This window comes from Desmodus rotundus, chromosome 4 (genome assembly GCF_022682495.2).
Source record: "Desmodus rotundus isolate HL8 chromosome 4, HLdesRot8A.1, whole genome shotgun sequence".
NCBI classification, from domain to species: domain Eukaryota; kingdom Metazoa; phylum Chordata; class Mammalia; order Chiroptera; family Phyllostomidae; genus Desmodus; species Desmodus rotundus.
The window spans coordinates 24,310,099-24,326,675 of record NC_071390.1 but is presented as its reverse complement, the minus strand read 5'-3'; the positions used below and the strand labels follow the sequence as shown (position 1 = coordinate 24,326,675).

The window sequence follows — 16,577 nt, the reverse complement described above, 5'->3', positions numbered from 1 at the left end:
TCTAAGGAGGGACGGAACATCTGCCTTTAACCACTTTGGCCTGTCCCTTATCCTCGGGGACTCAGGGAGTTCGTCTGTGAAATAGGCAGTCTGAGGTGTGGTTACTGCTCTGCCAGTTTAGGGTCTACAAGAAGGTGGAGGGAGGCAGTGCGGGCGGGAGCACCAGCCGCAGGGGTCCTGGGGCTTGGCTGCCTCTGTGCCTCCTGCCTCCGGTCCTCACGAGTCACATGACCATGGGCAACATACTGTTTCCTCTTTTGTAAAGTGGTAATAATCAATAATAATTCATTGGATTATTTATCATTACATAATTCATTTACTTATTAAATAACTCATAATTCAACAGTCTGTTTAATTCAAAGAATAACTGTGAGGCTTACATTCGGTAATACACGGAAGGCACAGAGCACACGGTCTGGTGCGTGGTAAGTGCTCAATACATGGTAGCTATTAAACATGAAAAGTTCTGGGGGAGTTTTGAGGGGAGGGCCATTGCTATTAATGTGTCTTAGGGGCGATAATCTACCTGAGACTATTAGACCATATGAAATCTTTAAAGGTGTGGCAATAATACTATGATTAGGCAGGAAGACGCCCTTATTCTTAGGAGATGCCTGGGGAAGTTCTTAAGAATAAAGCCCCCCAACGTCTGTCACTGTCTAGTGATCTAGTCAAACATCCTCTGTCCCTCCGTCTATCAGGCAACGCGGTGAAATGTTAATGTTGAAGCTAGGAGGACCCTATAGTTTACCGTAGTATTCGTTCAACTTTTCTGTACGTTTGAAAATTTCAGAATACAAGGTTGAAGGGAAAAAAACGAACCCTGGAAATAGTCTCCTTTAGTCCAGCACGTTTTACAGAAAAAGGCTCAGGGGTAAATGCTTTACAGAAAAAAGCATTTGCCTCAGGCAGGTCAGCCGGCCGGCGAAGCGGGAGTCAGAACCCAGCGGCCCCGGCGCCCGGCCCTGCCTTCCTGTGGGCCGCCGCTGCCCACCCCGGGGCGGCAGGGGAGCACGCCCAGCTTCCCCCAAAGACACGAGGGGCATTACAGGCGTGGGAAAAGGCACCTGCGCTGGTGTTTCCTTTTTGTTTACGAAGCAAAGAGGTCATCCGGTTGGAAGGGGTGAGGCCGAAAATGTAAAGGCAACGGCAGAGCAGACCTGTCTTCCTCGGAGGGTGGGCGGGCCGGCTTGGCACCGTCGGCGCGCGGCTTCTGAGTGGCGGTGCGGTGTGTGCCAACTCCGCGGCCGCGGGGGAGAGAGCCGGGGGGCGGGGCCGGGCCGGGAGGGGCGGCGGGGAGACCCGGCGCCAATTCCGGAACTCCCCGCAGGAAGGGACCCCGGGGTGTCAGGGGACGAGCCGCGGAAACGTTTTAAGAGAACAGAAATGATTCTCTGCGGTCCGCAGCATCCTCCTCTAGCTAATAGGGTTCAAGACAAGGAAGAGGAGAGAACGGGAGAAGAGGGTTCGTGCGTGCACTTCTGGGGAGAGGGGCTTGGCGGTGGAGACCGCAATCCGGAAGAGGCAGCGGTGGGGGAGGGGCCACAGGGGAAGGGTGTGGGAAAGGTAGAGTCCAGGACCAACGGGTGAAGGACCCCGGCCCCCGCGGGCTGGGCTGTCGGGCTTCAGCCCTGTCCTCTGTCCCGCTCCTGGGCGGGCGTCCATCAGCCCCCTGAGGCAGCCTGTGCGGAGCGAGCGCACAGCTCGCGGCGCTCTCCCTGGGGGCGGGGCCGGCGGGAGAGGCGGGGAGCTCGTGGCGCTCTCGCTGGGGGCGGGGCCGGCAGGGGAGGCGGAGCCTCCCGGCGGCGCGAGCGGAGCCTCTGGCCGCGGGCGGGGCTCCTCTCGGGCAGCCCGGCGCGGGAGTCTGGGGGCCGCCGCCTCCCCCTCCGGGTCTGCGGAGGCGCCTGGCCCCGCCTCCCCCGCTGCCGCTGTCGAACAGAAACCCGGCCGTTGCCTGCAGGAGCGGCGGCAGCCGGCGACCCGGCGGTGAACAGCCTCGGGCGCGGCCTCACCTCGCCCGCGTCAGCACCGCGGACAGCACAGCGGCCGGACCCAGGACTTAGGGGCCCGCCGGGCCGCCTGCCCAAGGGCGCCCGGGCCGGAGGCGTCCCTGTCAGAACCACGGACAGCGCACCGGGTTCCCGGCCCGAGTCAGCTCCGCTGACAGACCCCCTAGACCAGCCCCTCAGCCGGCTTGGAGTGGTCAGCGCCCTCAGAATATGGCCACCGAGGTAGGGGGCGAGCACCCGTGCCCGACTGCTGGCCGGGAACGGATGACGGGGGTGGGGTGGGGGGGGCGAGGTGGTTTTCTGGGGTGGGTCTGGAGGGGAAGGGTGGTGGATGGGGCAGCAGCAGAGTGGAAGAGAGGGGCCCCTGGCGTGTCAGCCTTCCCCATTGGAGTCCCGAAGCTGTCCGTGCCACTTGTTGGCACGAGCGCCAGGGTCGCTTCTGGGCTTTAGCTGGGGTTTCCCTCTCCCCTAGACTGCAAGTCCTGAAACCACTTCCCTGGGGGTTTGGAAATGAGCCTAGGAGAGGGAATGCAGCCGACTGCTGTTGCTATGCATGCATCCATCTGCTTCTGAGCCCCAAAACCTGGCCAAGGGATGACAGACCTACCCCCATATCAGCATTTCCTTCGGGGGCCAGGGGGAGACAAGGAATCCTCAGGCCAAAACCCCAATGGTTGGTTCTAATGAGCTGCCTGGTCTGAGCCCTGCTTTTGCACACTTACTTGCTTTTTCACCTCACTAGAGTTTCCTGTACCACGGTGTCCACGTTTCTCCTGTGTCTGATGGGAGGGGCTGCCTTCTTCAGGGTGTACCTATAGATGTGCCACCTTCAAGGGGCTTAAAAGCTGAGCCAGGGGACTGGTTGGCTCAGGGCAGAATCTATGTGCAATGCTTAAGAGATCAGGAATTACCTTCTCTACCCTCTCGTTTCATGAGGGCAATGGAGCTCTTTGTGTTCCTACTTAATAAGTGGTAAAGCTAACACATGGAGAAGGGGAGGATCTACTTGATACTCACACAGCATGTCAGCAGGAGAGCTGAAAGTTTCTTCCTTTGAATTTTTGGAGTGGAACCCAGGACACCAGTGTCTCCCTGGTTCTGATGTTGACTTCTTTTATGGTGTCTCCCCATTTACAACACAGCTGGAACACAAACCATGGAGACAGCAGAGGCTTTTGAATGATTCTGTGCCTCTGGGCATCCTGGTGAGCAGTGTGACATCAATACTAAGTGTTATTGTTGTTATTCTGCTGTCCTCGCCACCACAGGACAAGGTGCAGCTGCTTGGCATTCCTGGGCTTTCTGGCAAGCACAGTGTTAGCTAGGAAGCTTGCTCCCAGCACCCTGTGAGGGGCAAGCCCTAAACAAACCCATGGAGCTTGGTTTCTAGGGTGGAGGGATGCAGAGTGCTCAGAAAGTGCCAAAGACACTGGGAAGAGCAGGAAGAACAAAGGAGAGATGGCCAAGGAGCTGGTCACCTTCCAGATGGGGCTGCCAGACTGCAGCAGAGGCTGCTGGTGTTCGGCAGGAAGGAAACTTCAGCCACATGGGCACTGTTGGGCCAGCGGAGTGGGCAGAGAAGACAGCTACATTTGTGATGTGATCTGACAGATTCCAAGAGGCCCACCTGTCCCAGCATATCTCCCTCTCAGGTCTCCTAAGCTTCCCAGATTCCAACCAGCAGCCTCACATCTCTAGGTCGAGGCAATGTTTCCAAGAGGCTGCTGTTAGGCATGTGTGAGTCTGCCCAGGGAGAGGCTCTGCTCATCTCGCTTCTGTGACTCTAGCACCTTCCTGTGTTCAAAGCAATATCACATGCGTGATTTCCTTTGAGTCTTAGAGCAACCCTGTGAAGTGGGCAAGGGATGGTATTATTATCCTTAATTAACAGATGAAACAACAGAGGCTCAGAAGCTTGCCCTGTGAAGGAGCCAAGGAAGGCATCATTATCTCATTTTAAAGATGATGTAACTGGAGTGCTGAGAGGTATCAAAAAAAAGTATGGCTAAAAATTAGTGGGGCCAGGACTAGAACTTGAGTCTTCTGCCTCCATGGCGGGTGATTTTTTGGCTGTAGCCTGTTGTGTTACCCAATAGAGAGGAGAGCACTAGGGGTCTTGACCTGAAGCTTTGATGTGGGAGGGGCGCAAAGGGAGTTCAGGAATGGCTGGAGTGTGGGGACTGGCCTGGCTGGGTCAGCGGGAGGGTAGAGGACAGAGGAATGCTCAGAAGAGATGGGGAGCTGAGGACCAACATGGCCCAGTTCCCAATTTTGCCTCGGATGGACTCTCATGGAGGGAGGAAGCCTTAGCTCTGCCAAGGCATAGGACGCGCGCATTATCTGGGCTGCAGAGTGAGTCATTCTCCCCAGGCTGTTTTTAATGTTGGGAATGAATTAGGATTACCAGGAAAAACCTGTTGGGAGAAGGAAAACCTCATGCCAAGCTCCTGTGGCCATTCTCTTAGGATTCTGAATGTGAAGTCCTTAGCTCTGACAGAAGATGTTTTGAGGGGAGGAGAGGGGAAGGGAGGAAAAGAGAGAGGGAGGGAGAGGACAGTGAGAAAGAGAGCAAGAGAGAGTTAAGACAGATTGGATGTTCCTGGATCCCTGGATGGAAGGCAGGAAACTGGATGCTTTGCTCCCTAATTTCTGTTTAGGAGTCAGCATTGGGGGAGGGTATGTGTAAGGAACTCAGAGGAGGGGGAAGCCTCCTGAGTGATACACTGACCTCATTTGGAAAACTGTAATGAGCCCATTTCCTGAGCAACAAACCTCTGAGAATGTGTGTCACTGGGAGCAGGGTCTGCCCAGATGGCCCAGGACAGCTAGGAAATGCCTGGCTGGCAAAGGCTTCTCCAAAAGGAGGAGTTTGGCACCTCGGACATTTTAAAATGCATCCAAGTAGCACTGTCCAAGCAGGGTATTTGCAGGTTTGATCTGAGTCATGGAAGTAACAACCAACAGACAGAGGGTCAGGCTTGGGCTCTCCTGTCATCTGAGAAGCAGGGAGACCCTGTGCCCAGGTTTCCATCCTGAGGCCTGGCTTGGCTGCCTATGACTCATGATCCTCACTCCTCCTTCACAGCCTGGCCAAGCAGGGAGCACAATGTTGGCTCATCAGCTGCATCTCCTGATTCACAAGTTGAGTCTCAAAAGCCTCTGGAATTAGCTGTTTTTAATGAGGATGGAGATGTGGGCTAGGAGGGGCCTCCTGTGTGTCTAGGGCAGACCAGGCCTGGGAATGCTCATCTGCGCTCCAGTGCTTGCTTCTTCCCACCTCCGCCAGGTCGACTCTATTGGGTGTACAGGCCCTAAATGTTTGACCTGGGGTACCCACTCTCCAGGCAGCCTCCCCCTCCCTCTCTATCACACTGCAGTTTGAAAGTAGGTAACAGCAGATCTCACCATTGATATTCTCTTTCTTCTTTATGAAATGCCCCTTGGTCCTATCCTTAGTCTGCTGCCAGCTGGTCTGGGGAAGTGACGAGAAAGAGGGGAGGGATGAGGAAGGTGAGAGGTGGATGAGAAGCCCAGGTGTCTGGGTCAGTGCCCCGGGGGAACCACCCAGGGCAGACACAGAAGCTGTGACCTCTGGGAGAGGTGTGTGCATGTTCTGGGATCCTCTTCTGGGTTTCCAGAGCATCATGATCTTGGATAAACCCCCCTGCCAGCTTCCTGAAAGCTAAGTAGCTGGCAAGTGGCGGGGCATCTGGCTGTAGCTCTGGTCCAATCACATGGCCCCCTGCCATGGGATTCCTTATTCAGAAGTCCTAAACTGGCAGCTTTAGGAATGAATCTGATTCACAGGTATGCTTAGTGCTTATAAATGTAAAAAAAAACAAAACTTATTGGAAACATTTAAAAATCAGGATATTTGATAGTAAGAGAATCTGGATTTATAGTTTTTCTTTAAAAATCAGAATCGCAACCGGGGCATACATTCTCACATGGCAACGACTGGGTGTTTTCTTGAGACAGGACATGAGTTCTCTAGTTAGCCACAGTCCCCACCTGGCCCACTTCCTGTGTAGTCCCTGTGAATTCACATTTGCATTCATAATCCCTGATGAGGCCTCTAGAATGTCAGAGCGGGAAAAGGCTTTACCAATTACATGTTTCCAACATCTTCAGTTTCTAGTTGAAGAAATGGAGGCCCGGAGAAGGGAAGGCTTTGCACCAGGTTTCCTGCTCCTAGGTCAGTGGTCCATCTTGCCACCAGAGCTTTTTGGTACTTCACAACTGAGCCCCCAGGGATGGAGAGAGCCAGGGGATCTGGCCTTGCCTTAGACCCTCCCCCTCACTAACCACAGATGAGTCTGTGACGGGCATGCTCTAAGTAGGTCTGGGAAACTAAGGCTCTGGCATATAGAGTGTATCCGATTCTGTCCTCTAGGAGTTCAGCTCCTCAAGGCCCCACAAACACTGTCCATGGAGGAAAGGAGATCCCTGGTCACCCAGAGTCAGGACCGCGTCCTTAAGGCTCAGGATAACGTTAGGGCTGGCAAGGGTGTTGGCCCCTCCCACTGTGGCTATTTTGAGAACCTGTGGGTAAAAGCCAAGAGTAAATAGCACTGCATTATGCAAGGTAGCACCCTAAAGTCTGAATGGAATAATGTAACAGAAGTTTGTTTCCCACTCAGTAAAGTCCCAGACAGGTGTTCCCCATCAGCCAGTGGGTGGATCTCCTCCAGGCCATGATGTAGGGACCCAAGCTCTTTCCAACTTGAGGTTCCACCATCTCCAACACATCTCCCTTGCTTTCTGTGGGAGGGGAATGATCACAGAGGAGTGGCTGGTTCTTATGAGCCAAGCCTATAAATGCCATTTATCACTTCCACTCACATTTCATTTAGTCACGTGGTCACACCTAGCTGCAAGGGAGGCTGAGAATTAATCGATCTGGGTGCCTAGGAAGAAGAGGTGGCTGTGGTCAACAGCTAGCCAGTCATTGGAGACACATACCTTCATGGTGGCTCCCAGGGCATGTGTGTGAATTCAGACAAGGAGGATGTTGGAAGGGAGGAAGATGAGTCCATGTCAGAATGGCTGAAGCACTGTTCTTTCCTTTCCTTTCCATTCTCACCATCACTTTTTGTTCTGGAGTTAGATCCACTTTAGATTTCCCCTGGACTACTACAAAGATCCCTCCACCTAGCCTCCACCCCAGCCATGCTCGCTTCCCAGCATGATCCTTCCTCGGCTAGGGGAATCCATCCTCAAGATGGACTGGCTCATGTCAGTTGGTTTAGAAGGGCAGAGGAAGGTCACAGCCCCTTCTTTTTCTTTTGAAAATAAAAAACCAAAACAGTATAAAACCTTAACCAGACAGACACAATGATGAGTAACTTATTTATATTAACAAAGCATTCTTTATTGTTCAAAGTTATCATCGGATCCTAGCAGATGTCAAGGGGACTTTCTCAATTGAAACCTTAACTAGAGGGATCAAGAACTATTAAGACCAGAGGAACACTTATACATTATTTCAGCAATTTTGTACTGCTGTGCCACAAGAGGCACCATGGTGTGCTGCCAGAATTTTTAAAAGACGTAATATCTGACTATTCAGTCAGGGACACTGACCTCTTTGCCCTTAGATTGTCAAAGAAAAAAATGACAACAGCCAACACAATAGCTATCTAGTGTGAATGAATCAAAGTTATACATATTTTTTGTCTGATTGGCAAAAAATATATTTTTTGGCATACTGCAGAATTTTAGCGGTTAGTTTATGTGTGCCATGAGATGAAAACAGCTGAAAATCACGGCATTATTTAATCCAAACACAACACTTGGGGATCACATCTCTCAGGCAGAGCGGGGGCCACCTGGGTTAGGAAGGTCTTGTATGGTGGTCGGTCTCTGCTTTGTATCTGTTCAGGACCTTGATCCACCAATGATCCGCTGCTGCTACCATAATGATAATCTTTCTCTCATTACTTATTCTTTCCCCAGCTTTTAAGTAACATTTTTCTATCTTAAATCCTCTCTTCCACAAACCTTCCAGTAATTTTTGATCTGATTGTCCTCTATCCCATTCCCGGTGTTCTTCTCTGATTTGCCAACCAACTCCATTCTTGCTGAAATCTGCCTCTAGTCATTTGAGTAGACCGCCTTCTCTGCTGTCTTTATTACTTTGCACAAGCTTCTCCTTCTGTCTGAGTTGCCTCTTACTCCCTGTTCCCTCCTACCCCCACCCTTGCCCCTGCCACTGGTAACTCCTGGCCTTCCTTTATGACTCAACACAGACCTCAGGAAGCCTTTCTGAGTCAGTGCTTCTGGGTAAGATGTTACTTCTCTGTAGCATTTATCACAGTCAAATTCATTATTTATTTACTTGTCTTCCTCCCTGGAGCTCACAGACTGTCTTCTGCTCTGTATCCCTTACAGCCTGGTGATAGTAGGGACTCCATAAATGAAAGCTGAGTGACTGAATGGATTCACCTTAATTACACAAAATGAACTGGCTGTGTGTTCACTGCCTTTGGGGCTTGGTCTCCACGTGGTTCTAATGTCTGGCATATTTCACCCAGTGGGTTGCTTGCTGGAACGTAGACAAGTGAGGCTGGAAGTAGAAGAAAGCGGCCCTGTTCTTTTGTGGAATTGAACCCACGTCTGTGTCAATGTCAAGTCTGCAGGTGTGTGGACAGGAGACAGGAGTCACTCCCCTCCTCCCTACCAGGGCAGGGAATTTCTTCCATGCCTGGCTTCGGCCCACTTTATCCACAATTTTCTCTGGGGCTTGGACATGTGAGGGTCTCTTCTAATGCATGGTGAGAAATGCTGGGCATAAAAACCATCCCTGGTGCTCTCCTACCTGGGCCGTAACTTGGCCTGAATCTGAATCTCCCTCCGAGTTCATGGGCACATCAGATATTTCTCTACCCCCTCTCCCAGCCCTGCTGTAATCTCCACTCAGGGTTTGAGACCTTGGTCTTGTTCGGTGCTGGGTTTCCTAAGTCAAGTCCTGAATGTTTGATACTTGCTGAATGAATATGAATGAAAGTATGGAAGGCCCCACCGTGTGTGTGTGTGAGTGAGTGAGAGAGAGACAGAGAGAGAGAGGGAGAGGGGGTGTGTGAGTGAGTGAGAGAGAGACAGAGAGAGAGAGGGAGAGGGGCAGAAAGAAGGATTTGGGTCAGCCACCTGGAAGTCCTTTCCTCTAGTGAAAATTTGTTTCTGACTCTGTTGATTATTCCAGAACCTCTCGTTTTGTCTCAGTTTTGGCCCTGCTTCTGGCTTTTTCTAGGTTTCTCTGGGATCACTCGAGGCATCTGCAGGGGTAAACTCTACAGTCCTGCTTCCTGAACACCTTCCTGGAGCACAAGTAGGGGGCCCGACTTGTCCCGGTTTGCTAGAAACTTTCCTGATTTTAGCGCCGAAAGACCCATGTTCCCCCAAGCCCCTCAATCTTGGACAAACCGGAAGGAGGGCCAGCCACCCCAGTCAGGTGTGTTCTCTATGTCTCCGCAGGTGCACAATCTGCAGGAGCTCCGGCGAAGTGCATCCCTGGCCACCAAGGTCTTTATCCAGAGAGACTACAGTGATGGGACCATCTGCCAGTTCCAAACTAAATTCCCCCCGGAGCTGGACAGCCGGGTAAGGATGTCTTTTCCTAAACCTGGAACACAGGCTGCAATGGAGCGGGGGCGCTTATTCAAGAGTTACTTGTTCAGCTACTTCACGTGGGAGAATTAAGAAACATCCTTAACATGGTCTTGCTGTCGCCTCATTGAAAGTTAGAACCGGAGAAACCACAGACGTTCTCTAGCCCAGCAGCTCTCCGGTTTCAGCTGCATGAGGATCACGTGGAGAACTTGTTGAGCAAACATACATTCCTGAGTCCTTTTGGGTGATATTAGGTGTCATCAGAGATGCTGGCTCAGGTTTTTGGCTTGGGATCAGGAATCTCCACTTTTGAGCAGAGTTCTCAACCCCGTGTTAGTATTTTCTGGGGAGCCTTAAAAACCCTGATGTCCAGGCCATCACCTGAGGCCTTTCCTCCTAGCCCCTCCCTCCAGACACAGCTTCCTGTGTGGCTCAGGGGCCACTGGCCCCTTGCAAGGCATCAGCTTTTTCTGCTGGGTTTTGCTCCTAGTTCTGGGGTATATGTAGCCTCCATCCCAGGCTGCCATGGAACTGGCCTGGGTTTGGGCGAGGGCAGAGGGCAGACCCTGATCCTTTCTCTCAGGAGTCCAGGCAGGTCTAAAGGCATCTGGGAAGGCAGAGCAGGCCTGGCTTCTGCTGATCTGACCTCCTAACCAGCTTTGGGGGAGCCATGTGGGTCTCCTTGTCTTTGCCTGCCTGCTCTTTGGGGTGGATGATCCCTAGGGTAGAGTGCAGGACTTAAGTCAAGGGCCAGATGGCAGAATGCTTCTGACTATTCGTGGGGAGAGATTTTCTCCTGTGCAGGCTGGGAGTTCCCTAACCTGTGTGATGGGCAGTTCTGATCCTGTGGGAGTGAGCAGGGAACAGGGGGCTCTGAAGAGTATAAAGATGGGGCGACAGACACTCTGATACCTGCTGGGTTTGGCACACGACCTTCCAGCCCAGGCTGTCCAGTGCAAGGCTTCATGGGGAAGAGAGCAGACCGGGCCAGAGCTGTGTAGCCTCGGACAAGTCCATTCAGCACTCAGCAAGTATTTATGGAGCGCCTCCCATGTAATAGGCACTGGAGATAGGTGCAAACTCATGAAGTTTATGTTTAGAATGTACAAAAAATAAAAAAACCCCAAGTATATATATAGTAGCTCAGGTGGTGACAAATACTAGATGAGATCGGCGCGTTCAGGGTGGTATGACTGTAGACGACAAATACTAGAAAAATAAGGAAGGAGGTCAAGGCGGACAGAGAGAGCTAAGGATAAGGAATGGTTGGGGCGGCATGTTGTGTAAGGGAAACCTGAGGGAAGTAAGGGGTGAGGGAGCAGGGGGACAGTGGGGGGCCTGGGGAGGTGTGTTGCAGCAGCAGACTGTAGGCACAGAGGACAGGTGTCATTTTCAGGAGACAGCAGTGGCGTGGTCCGTGTGGTAAAGTGGGGTCAGAGTGAGGAGGGGTGGGGAAGATGGGCTCAGTGGGGACACAGGGCCAGGCATGGAAAGGCCTTCCCAGATCTTATAGGGCACTAGATGGGAAGACTTGCGAAGCTCTCTATCAGAGCTGTAACCTGATCTGACCAGCAGGCTTGCTTGGCTGGGCTGGGGGCAGGGAGACCGGAGATGATGGCTGCCTGGACCACAGAGCAGAGCTTGGTCATCCTCACTTGTGACAGGGGATGATAATCCTACTTCACTGATAGGATTGTAATGAGGGTTAAAGGCAGAGTGTATAAAAAAGAATGCCCACCAAATACAAAGTGCTCAGTAAATATTAGCTATTATGATTATGGATGCAGCCAGGATAGCTTCCCAGTTGACTAAAGATCTTATTCATTTATTTATTTTTAGAGAGAGGGGAAGGGAGGGAGAACGAGAGGGAGAGAAACATCACTGTGGTTGCCTCTCATGCACCCCTGGCTGGGGGACCTGGCCTGCAATCCAGGCATGTGTCCTGACTGGGAATCGAACCAGAGACCCTTTGCTTTGCAGGCTGGTGCTCAATCCACTGAGCCACACCACCCAGGGCCACTTCCCAATTGTCTAAACACACAGGGCTGTCGTGTTGTTCTCCATGAACTCCGGTCTAGAAGGAAGTGCCCCCTCCTAGAAGGACACCCCTGAGGTCTCACCCAATCAATCTCATGCAGTTGAAGTCCATCCAAACATGGACAGCCCCTGCCAGTTGGGTTCTGAGCTCTGTCATGGCCACCAAAATAGGAGTGTTGGTGGGATGACAAAGTCACGGGAATTCTTGCCTAATCCTCTGTAGTAAACATTCACATCTAGGATAGCATAGAAGTTTCCTGTTTCTGAGGGAAGCCAAGTAGCCATTCTTACTCTCGTTTTATAGCTGTGGAAACTGAGGCTAGAGTTGCTAAGTCATTAGTCTGAGGTCATAAAGCTTGTTGATGGACAGATGTGAACCCCAGGTCTCCTGACTCCCGGTCCAGTGTTCCTTCTTCTCCATGGGCACCTGCAGCCTCTCTGGTCTTGCTGTGTGCTGCCCCCACACCTGGTGTGGTCCTACCACTCCCCCCTACCCCCACCCCCACCAGGTGACCGTTCACACTCCAGGGAGGCTGACCTCGGCCTGGCTCCCTGTCCCTCCCTCCCTCCAGATCGAGCGGCAGCTCTTTGAGGAGACTGTGAAGACCCTCAACAGCTTCTACGCGGAGGCTGAGAAGATTGGGGGCAGTTCCTACCTGGAGGGCTGCCTGGCCTGTGCCACAGCCTACTTCATCTTCCTCTGCATGGAGACCCACTACGAAAAGGTACTCCCTCCTTCACTGCCCTGCACCCCCTTCCCCAGGCCTCCTGGCTGCACCCTCATCCTCAATTGGCTCCTGTCCTGGCAGGTTCTCAAGAAGATCTCCCGCTACATCCAAGAGCAGAATGAGAAGATCTTTGCCCCTCGAGGCCTCCTGCTCACGGACCCCGTTGAGCGGGGGATGAGAGTTGTATCCTTCCTGTCTGTCCTGTGCAGGGGTGGGGTGGGGCACAGAGCTGCCAGGCAGTGGGGTCTGTGGTGAGGCTGCCAGGAAGTGGGACTGCTCTAGGGGCCTCTGCTCAGGGTTTTCCTGGGATTCCCCATGGGTCTGCTCGCCAGCCCTCCTCCCCCACTGTACGTTATTAGTGCTGTTCGTGAACTTCAGGGTTTGCTTTTATTTACTGAGCTGCACACATTCCCTGCTTAGTACATGCCAGGTGTCATATTAGGTACATCGAAACTGTGGACTGTGTAATTCTCCTAACACCCCTGTAATGAGGCGACTGTTCCTGTTTCCCTTTACGCAGTGGATGAGCACACTGCGGGCAGATCACCGGCTCACGGGTCTGAACCTGTACTGCCCCTGAGGGAACGTGCAAATCTCCACATACATTCACATGCCCACAATCTCCCATAAACTGCTTAACCCCATGTGGTGGTCCTGTTGCCCTCCTTGCTCAGGTGAGAAAAATGAGGTCTCGATGGAAGACCGGCTGAGGGGTAAGGAGTAGGGCTGCTCACTCTGACTGTCGGGTGTGCACGCTTCCCTCCCCAGTCAGCAGCAGCAAGGGTAGAATGCTTAAAAAGTAAATTTTACTAGAAAATGGAGAGGAAGAGTGAAGAAAACACACATACCAGAGCCTCACGTTTACGAAGCCCAGCCAGAGGCTCTTGCTATTACTGCACCTGTGTGACGCGCCAGGCACTGGAACGTGCTTCTTCGTTTAAGTCTCACAACAGTCCCGTGATTCTGTTATTAGCCCCATTTCACAGAAGTGGTAGCTGACAGGTCACAAGTGAGGCGACTGGTCAGAGGCCACATAGCTCTAAGCGAGCGAGGCGGAATTTGAACTCAGGACACAAAAGGCCTTGCATGTCCTGTATGGAAACACCACATCCTGGGCACTCGATGTCCTGGGTTCGGTGACTAGACTCTGGGGTGTGAGCCCCTGATCCTGGCCGTGCACCTGCGCAGTGCCCAGCCCTACAAGTCTCCGTAACTGAGCTGAGTGTGCACCATGGATCTTGGGGTCTAGCTCGCCCGGCCTCTGCGTTCTTACTGTCTAGGAAGCAGGACCAGCTCTGCCCTCTGCACCCCGCTGGCCTCCATCAGATGACCCTGTCCGCTCTGCCGGCAGCTGGCAGCCCTCCTTAACGCTGCCCCAGATCGAGATCGCCATCTATGAGGACCGGTGCAGCAGTGGCAGCTCCAGTAGCGGCAGCAGTGGCAGTGGCAGCAGTGGTGGGGGCGGTGGGGCGGGGGCCCGGTGACTGGCCGAGAGTCCCTGCAGGGAGGTGTATGGCAGGACCGAGGGCCTTGCAGACCTTCGGCGGCTGCGCTACCAGAGCACCCGCTTCTGAGTCATTCTGTGGGCCCACCTGCAGCCCCCGGGCGGGAGGGCCCATGTCTGGCCAGTGTTTCCTACAGGCCGTCCACTGCACCCCCTACCCTTAGTCCCTGGAAGGATGGTCTGCTTCCTGATCTGGCTCTCCCCCACAGGGCTGGTCTAGGTCACACACAGGCTAGGGTGGGGACAACACAAGATGGACAGCCCCTTTCTTCTGCAGCAACTCTTCCAATACCCCAGAGAGGGCCCAGCTGTGTAACAGAGAGAATTCCCATCCTGCATGATTCCTCACCCCAAGTGCCACGTCCCTGAGGGTGCTCTCCCCTCGGGGCCCCGCTCTCCATGGCTGCCTCCCAGTGTCTGTGCTTCCTGATGCCGCCACAGGGCCTCTGCCTGTCTGTGATCCTGCCTCCACCTAATCTGGGGTCTGGGGAGACAGGAGTGGTCAGACTATAGGTGCCGTGGTGGAGAGCTAGTTGCTCAGTACCCCCGCCCCGACCTCTCCTAGACCTTGGCTTCCCTGCTTTCTACCCAAAGCCTGAGGCCATCTTGGCTTTGCCAAGAAGCATCCAACTCCTGAGACTTCGCAGGCCACCAGGTGCTGGCCATTGGGCACACAGCCTGGGTCTCTGGGAAGTGTTTGGAGAAATGCTTCTTGGAGAGGTGAGGCCGTGGGGGCTTGAACCTCCAGAACCGAAGCCCACTTCCTCAGATTAGAACCTGCATGTGTGTGAGAACGAGTCAGTACACATGTAGGCAGGAATGTGAGCGTGCCATGTGTAGGTGGAGGTGTGTGTGAATGCACCTGTGTGAGTGTGTACACGCGTGAGCGCGTATGTGTGAGTGTGTGTGTTCCCCTCGGCTGCCAGGCCAACGGCTGCCTCTCTTTGCATCCTGTCTAATCTCCCTGCGCAATGGTCTGTGGCTGCTTCTGTGTGCGGGTCCAGCCTCTCCCTGTAGATAAATGTCCTACTGCCCCTTTGCCCGTTGTCCCTGGGGCTGCTAGCTTGGCTTTTCTTCCAGGCCTTTTCCCTAGCTGCAAGCTCCTCCCACCTTCTGACTCTAATGTGTACATTCTAGCAGAAGAGAAGCTGGGGTTCTAGAGAGCAGAGCCAACCTTCGGGGGCCTTCAATGCCCCTGTCCCAGCTCCCATGATGAGGCAACAGGGCCACAGATGCCACATGTCCAGCCCGCCCAGGCCCCAGGGCTCTCTAAGGCTGTGTAAGTGAGGCTGCCTTGGACATCCAAAGGAGCTGGCAACCTGTAGGGGAAAAGGCAAACCCCTTTCTTGAAAGGAAAGAAGGGCATCCAGCCCATGAGTCCCTGGCTGCCAAGGCTCAGTGGGAAGGAAGCTGCCCCGTCCTGGTGTCCTGAAGATGGACGGAAGGAGGCTGCCTGCCTCTGGTGGCAGGAGGTGCTAGAAGTGGATATGAAAGACCAGCCACTGCAGGTAGCTTTCTGAGACCAAAGAGGGAGCTGGTTTTCTTTGGACACAGCAGCAGCATGTGGGGAGGAGGTGCCTGCCCAGAGAGCTGGAGAGGGCATCCCAGCCCCCGAGCCCAAGAGGGTTCTGTCTGATCCAGGCATCGCCCGAGAGAGCTGCAGTCCAGTGGGCTCCACACAGCCCCCTGACCCCAGGACCCGGCCTGTGCCCACCCTGGCCCACCGTGTGACTGGGCCTTGTGTCTGACCTGTGCCTCTCCAGTGGGATGGCTGGCACAGGTGACACAGTGGCCTTTTGTTTTATTATTTCTTTTTCCAATAAAAGGACTTGCTCAGCTTGAGGCCCTGTGCTGCTTCTCTCCCCGTGGTGATGGAGGACAAGTTCTATGCTCCAGGATCATGGAGGGGAGGGACGGGAGGCTGCCCACCCACCTCACGCCAGCCAGGCAGGGCTGTGTGTGTTCTGAAAAAGGCAGTGGGCCTAACACTGCAGGATGGATGCTGTCTTCTTGGAGCTTGTGGCCTAGTAGGGAGGCCGACATTCTAGATCTTCTAAGCCACAGGTGGCAAACACAAGGCCCGTGGGCCAGGTCCAGCCCTCCATCTTGTTTTATCCGCCCAGCCCCTTGTTTCTACCCTGCGGCAGCACGGAGCTCTCACTTAACTGTTAAGGGGTAGTTACATTTATGCAGTCCTAAAATTACATTTGGCTCTTTGAAGGCAACCGGGAGGCTGATGTGGCCTCCTGTGAAGATGAATTTGACACCCCTATTCTAAGCTGTAGTCTATATGGGGCACTTGTGACCGTGGGTCCGGGCAACAGGCTTCATCAGGCCCCAGGGAGCAGAGGAACCCCCAGCAGCTCTGGGCTAGCTGCTTCTTCGACCTCATTACCAGGGGACTCCACTTTCTGGCTTCCTTTGGCCAAAGGCGGTGGGGGTGGGGATGGGGGGGTGGCGGGCGTTGAAAATCATAGTTTATAGAAGGTCGTGGTGCCCCCGAGTGGTCGAATTGTATACTGCACCCAGGAACCACCCAGGAATCAGTGGCCTGGGCCAGAGCTACTCAGCTGTGGAAAACTTCCCCATGACCCCCAAACCAGCAGCTTCTCCTACTTGCAAGGACTTTACTGTGGCTTCCAGAGGTGTTGTCCAAAGGTGGAGTTGGGTTGATGGCGACTCTCCCAACAG

General features: G+C 53.6%; 1 protein-coding gene across 3 annotated transcripts in view; it reads left to right on the top strand.

The window, feature by feature from the left end:
• The window catches only part of GOLGA7B (golgin A7 family member B), a 43,404-nt gene extending 27,676 nt beyond the window's left edge, over positions 1 to 15,728 (top strand). The window contains exons 1-6 of one of the 3 annotated variants that reach the window (XM_045197473.3): positions 1,813 to 2,231; positions 9,259 to 9,336; positions 9,483 to 9,608; positions 12,227 to 12,379; positions 12,464 to 12,565; positions 13,762 to 15,728. In XM_045197473.3, coding sequence (XP_045053408.1) covers positions 2,220 to 2,231; positions 9,259 to 9,336; positions 9,483 to 9,608; positions 12,227 to 12,379; positions 12,464 to 12,565; positions 13,762 to 13,866 — 576 coding nt within the window. In that variant the 5' untranslated portion in view covers positions 1,813 to 2,219 and the 3' untranslated portion in view covers positions 13,867 to 15,728. Of the gene's footprint in view, positions 1 to 1,812; positions 2,232 to 9,258; positions 9,337 to 9,482; positions 9,609 to 12,226; positions 12,380 to 12,463; positions 12,566 to 13,761 lie in introns of those variants that run through there. The other 2 variants (XM_024563228.4, XM_053922124.1) reach the window with 2 other exon arrangements.
• Positions 15,729 to 16,577: the final 849 nt, after the last annotated feature.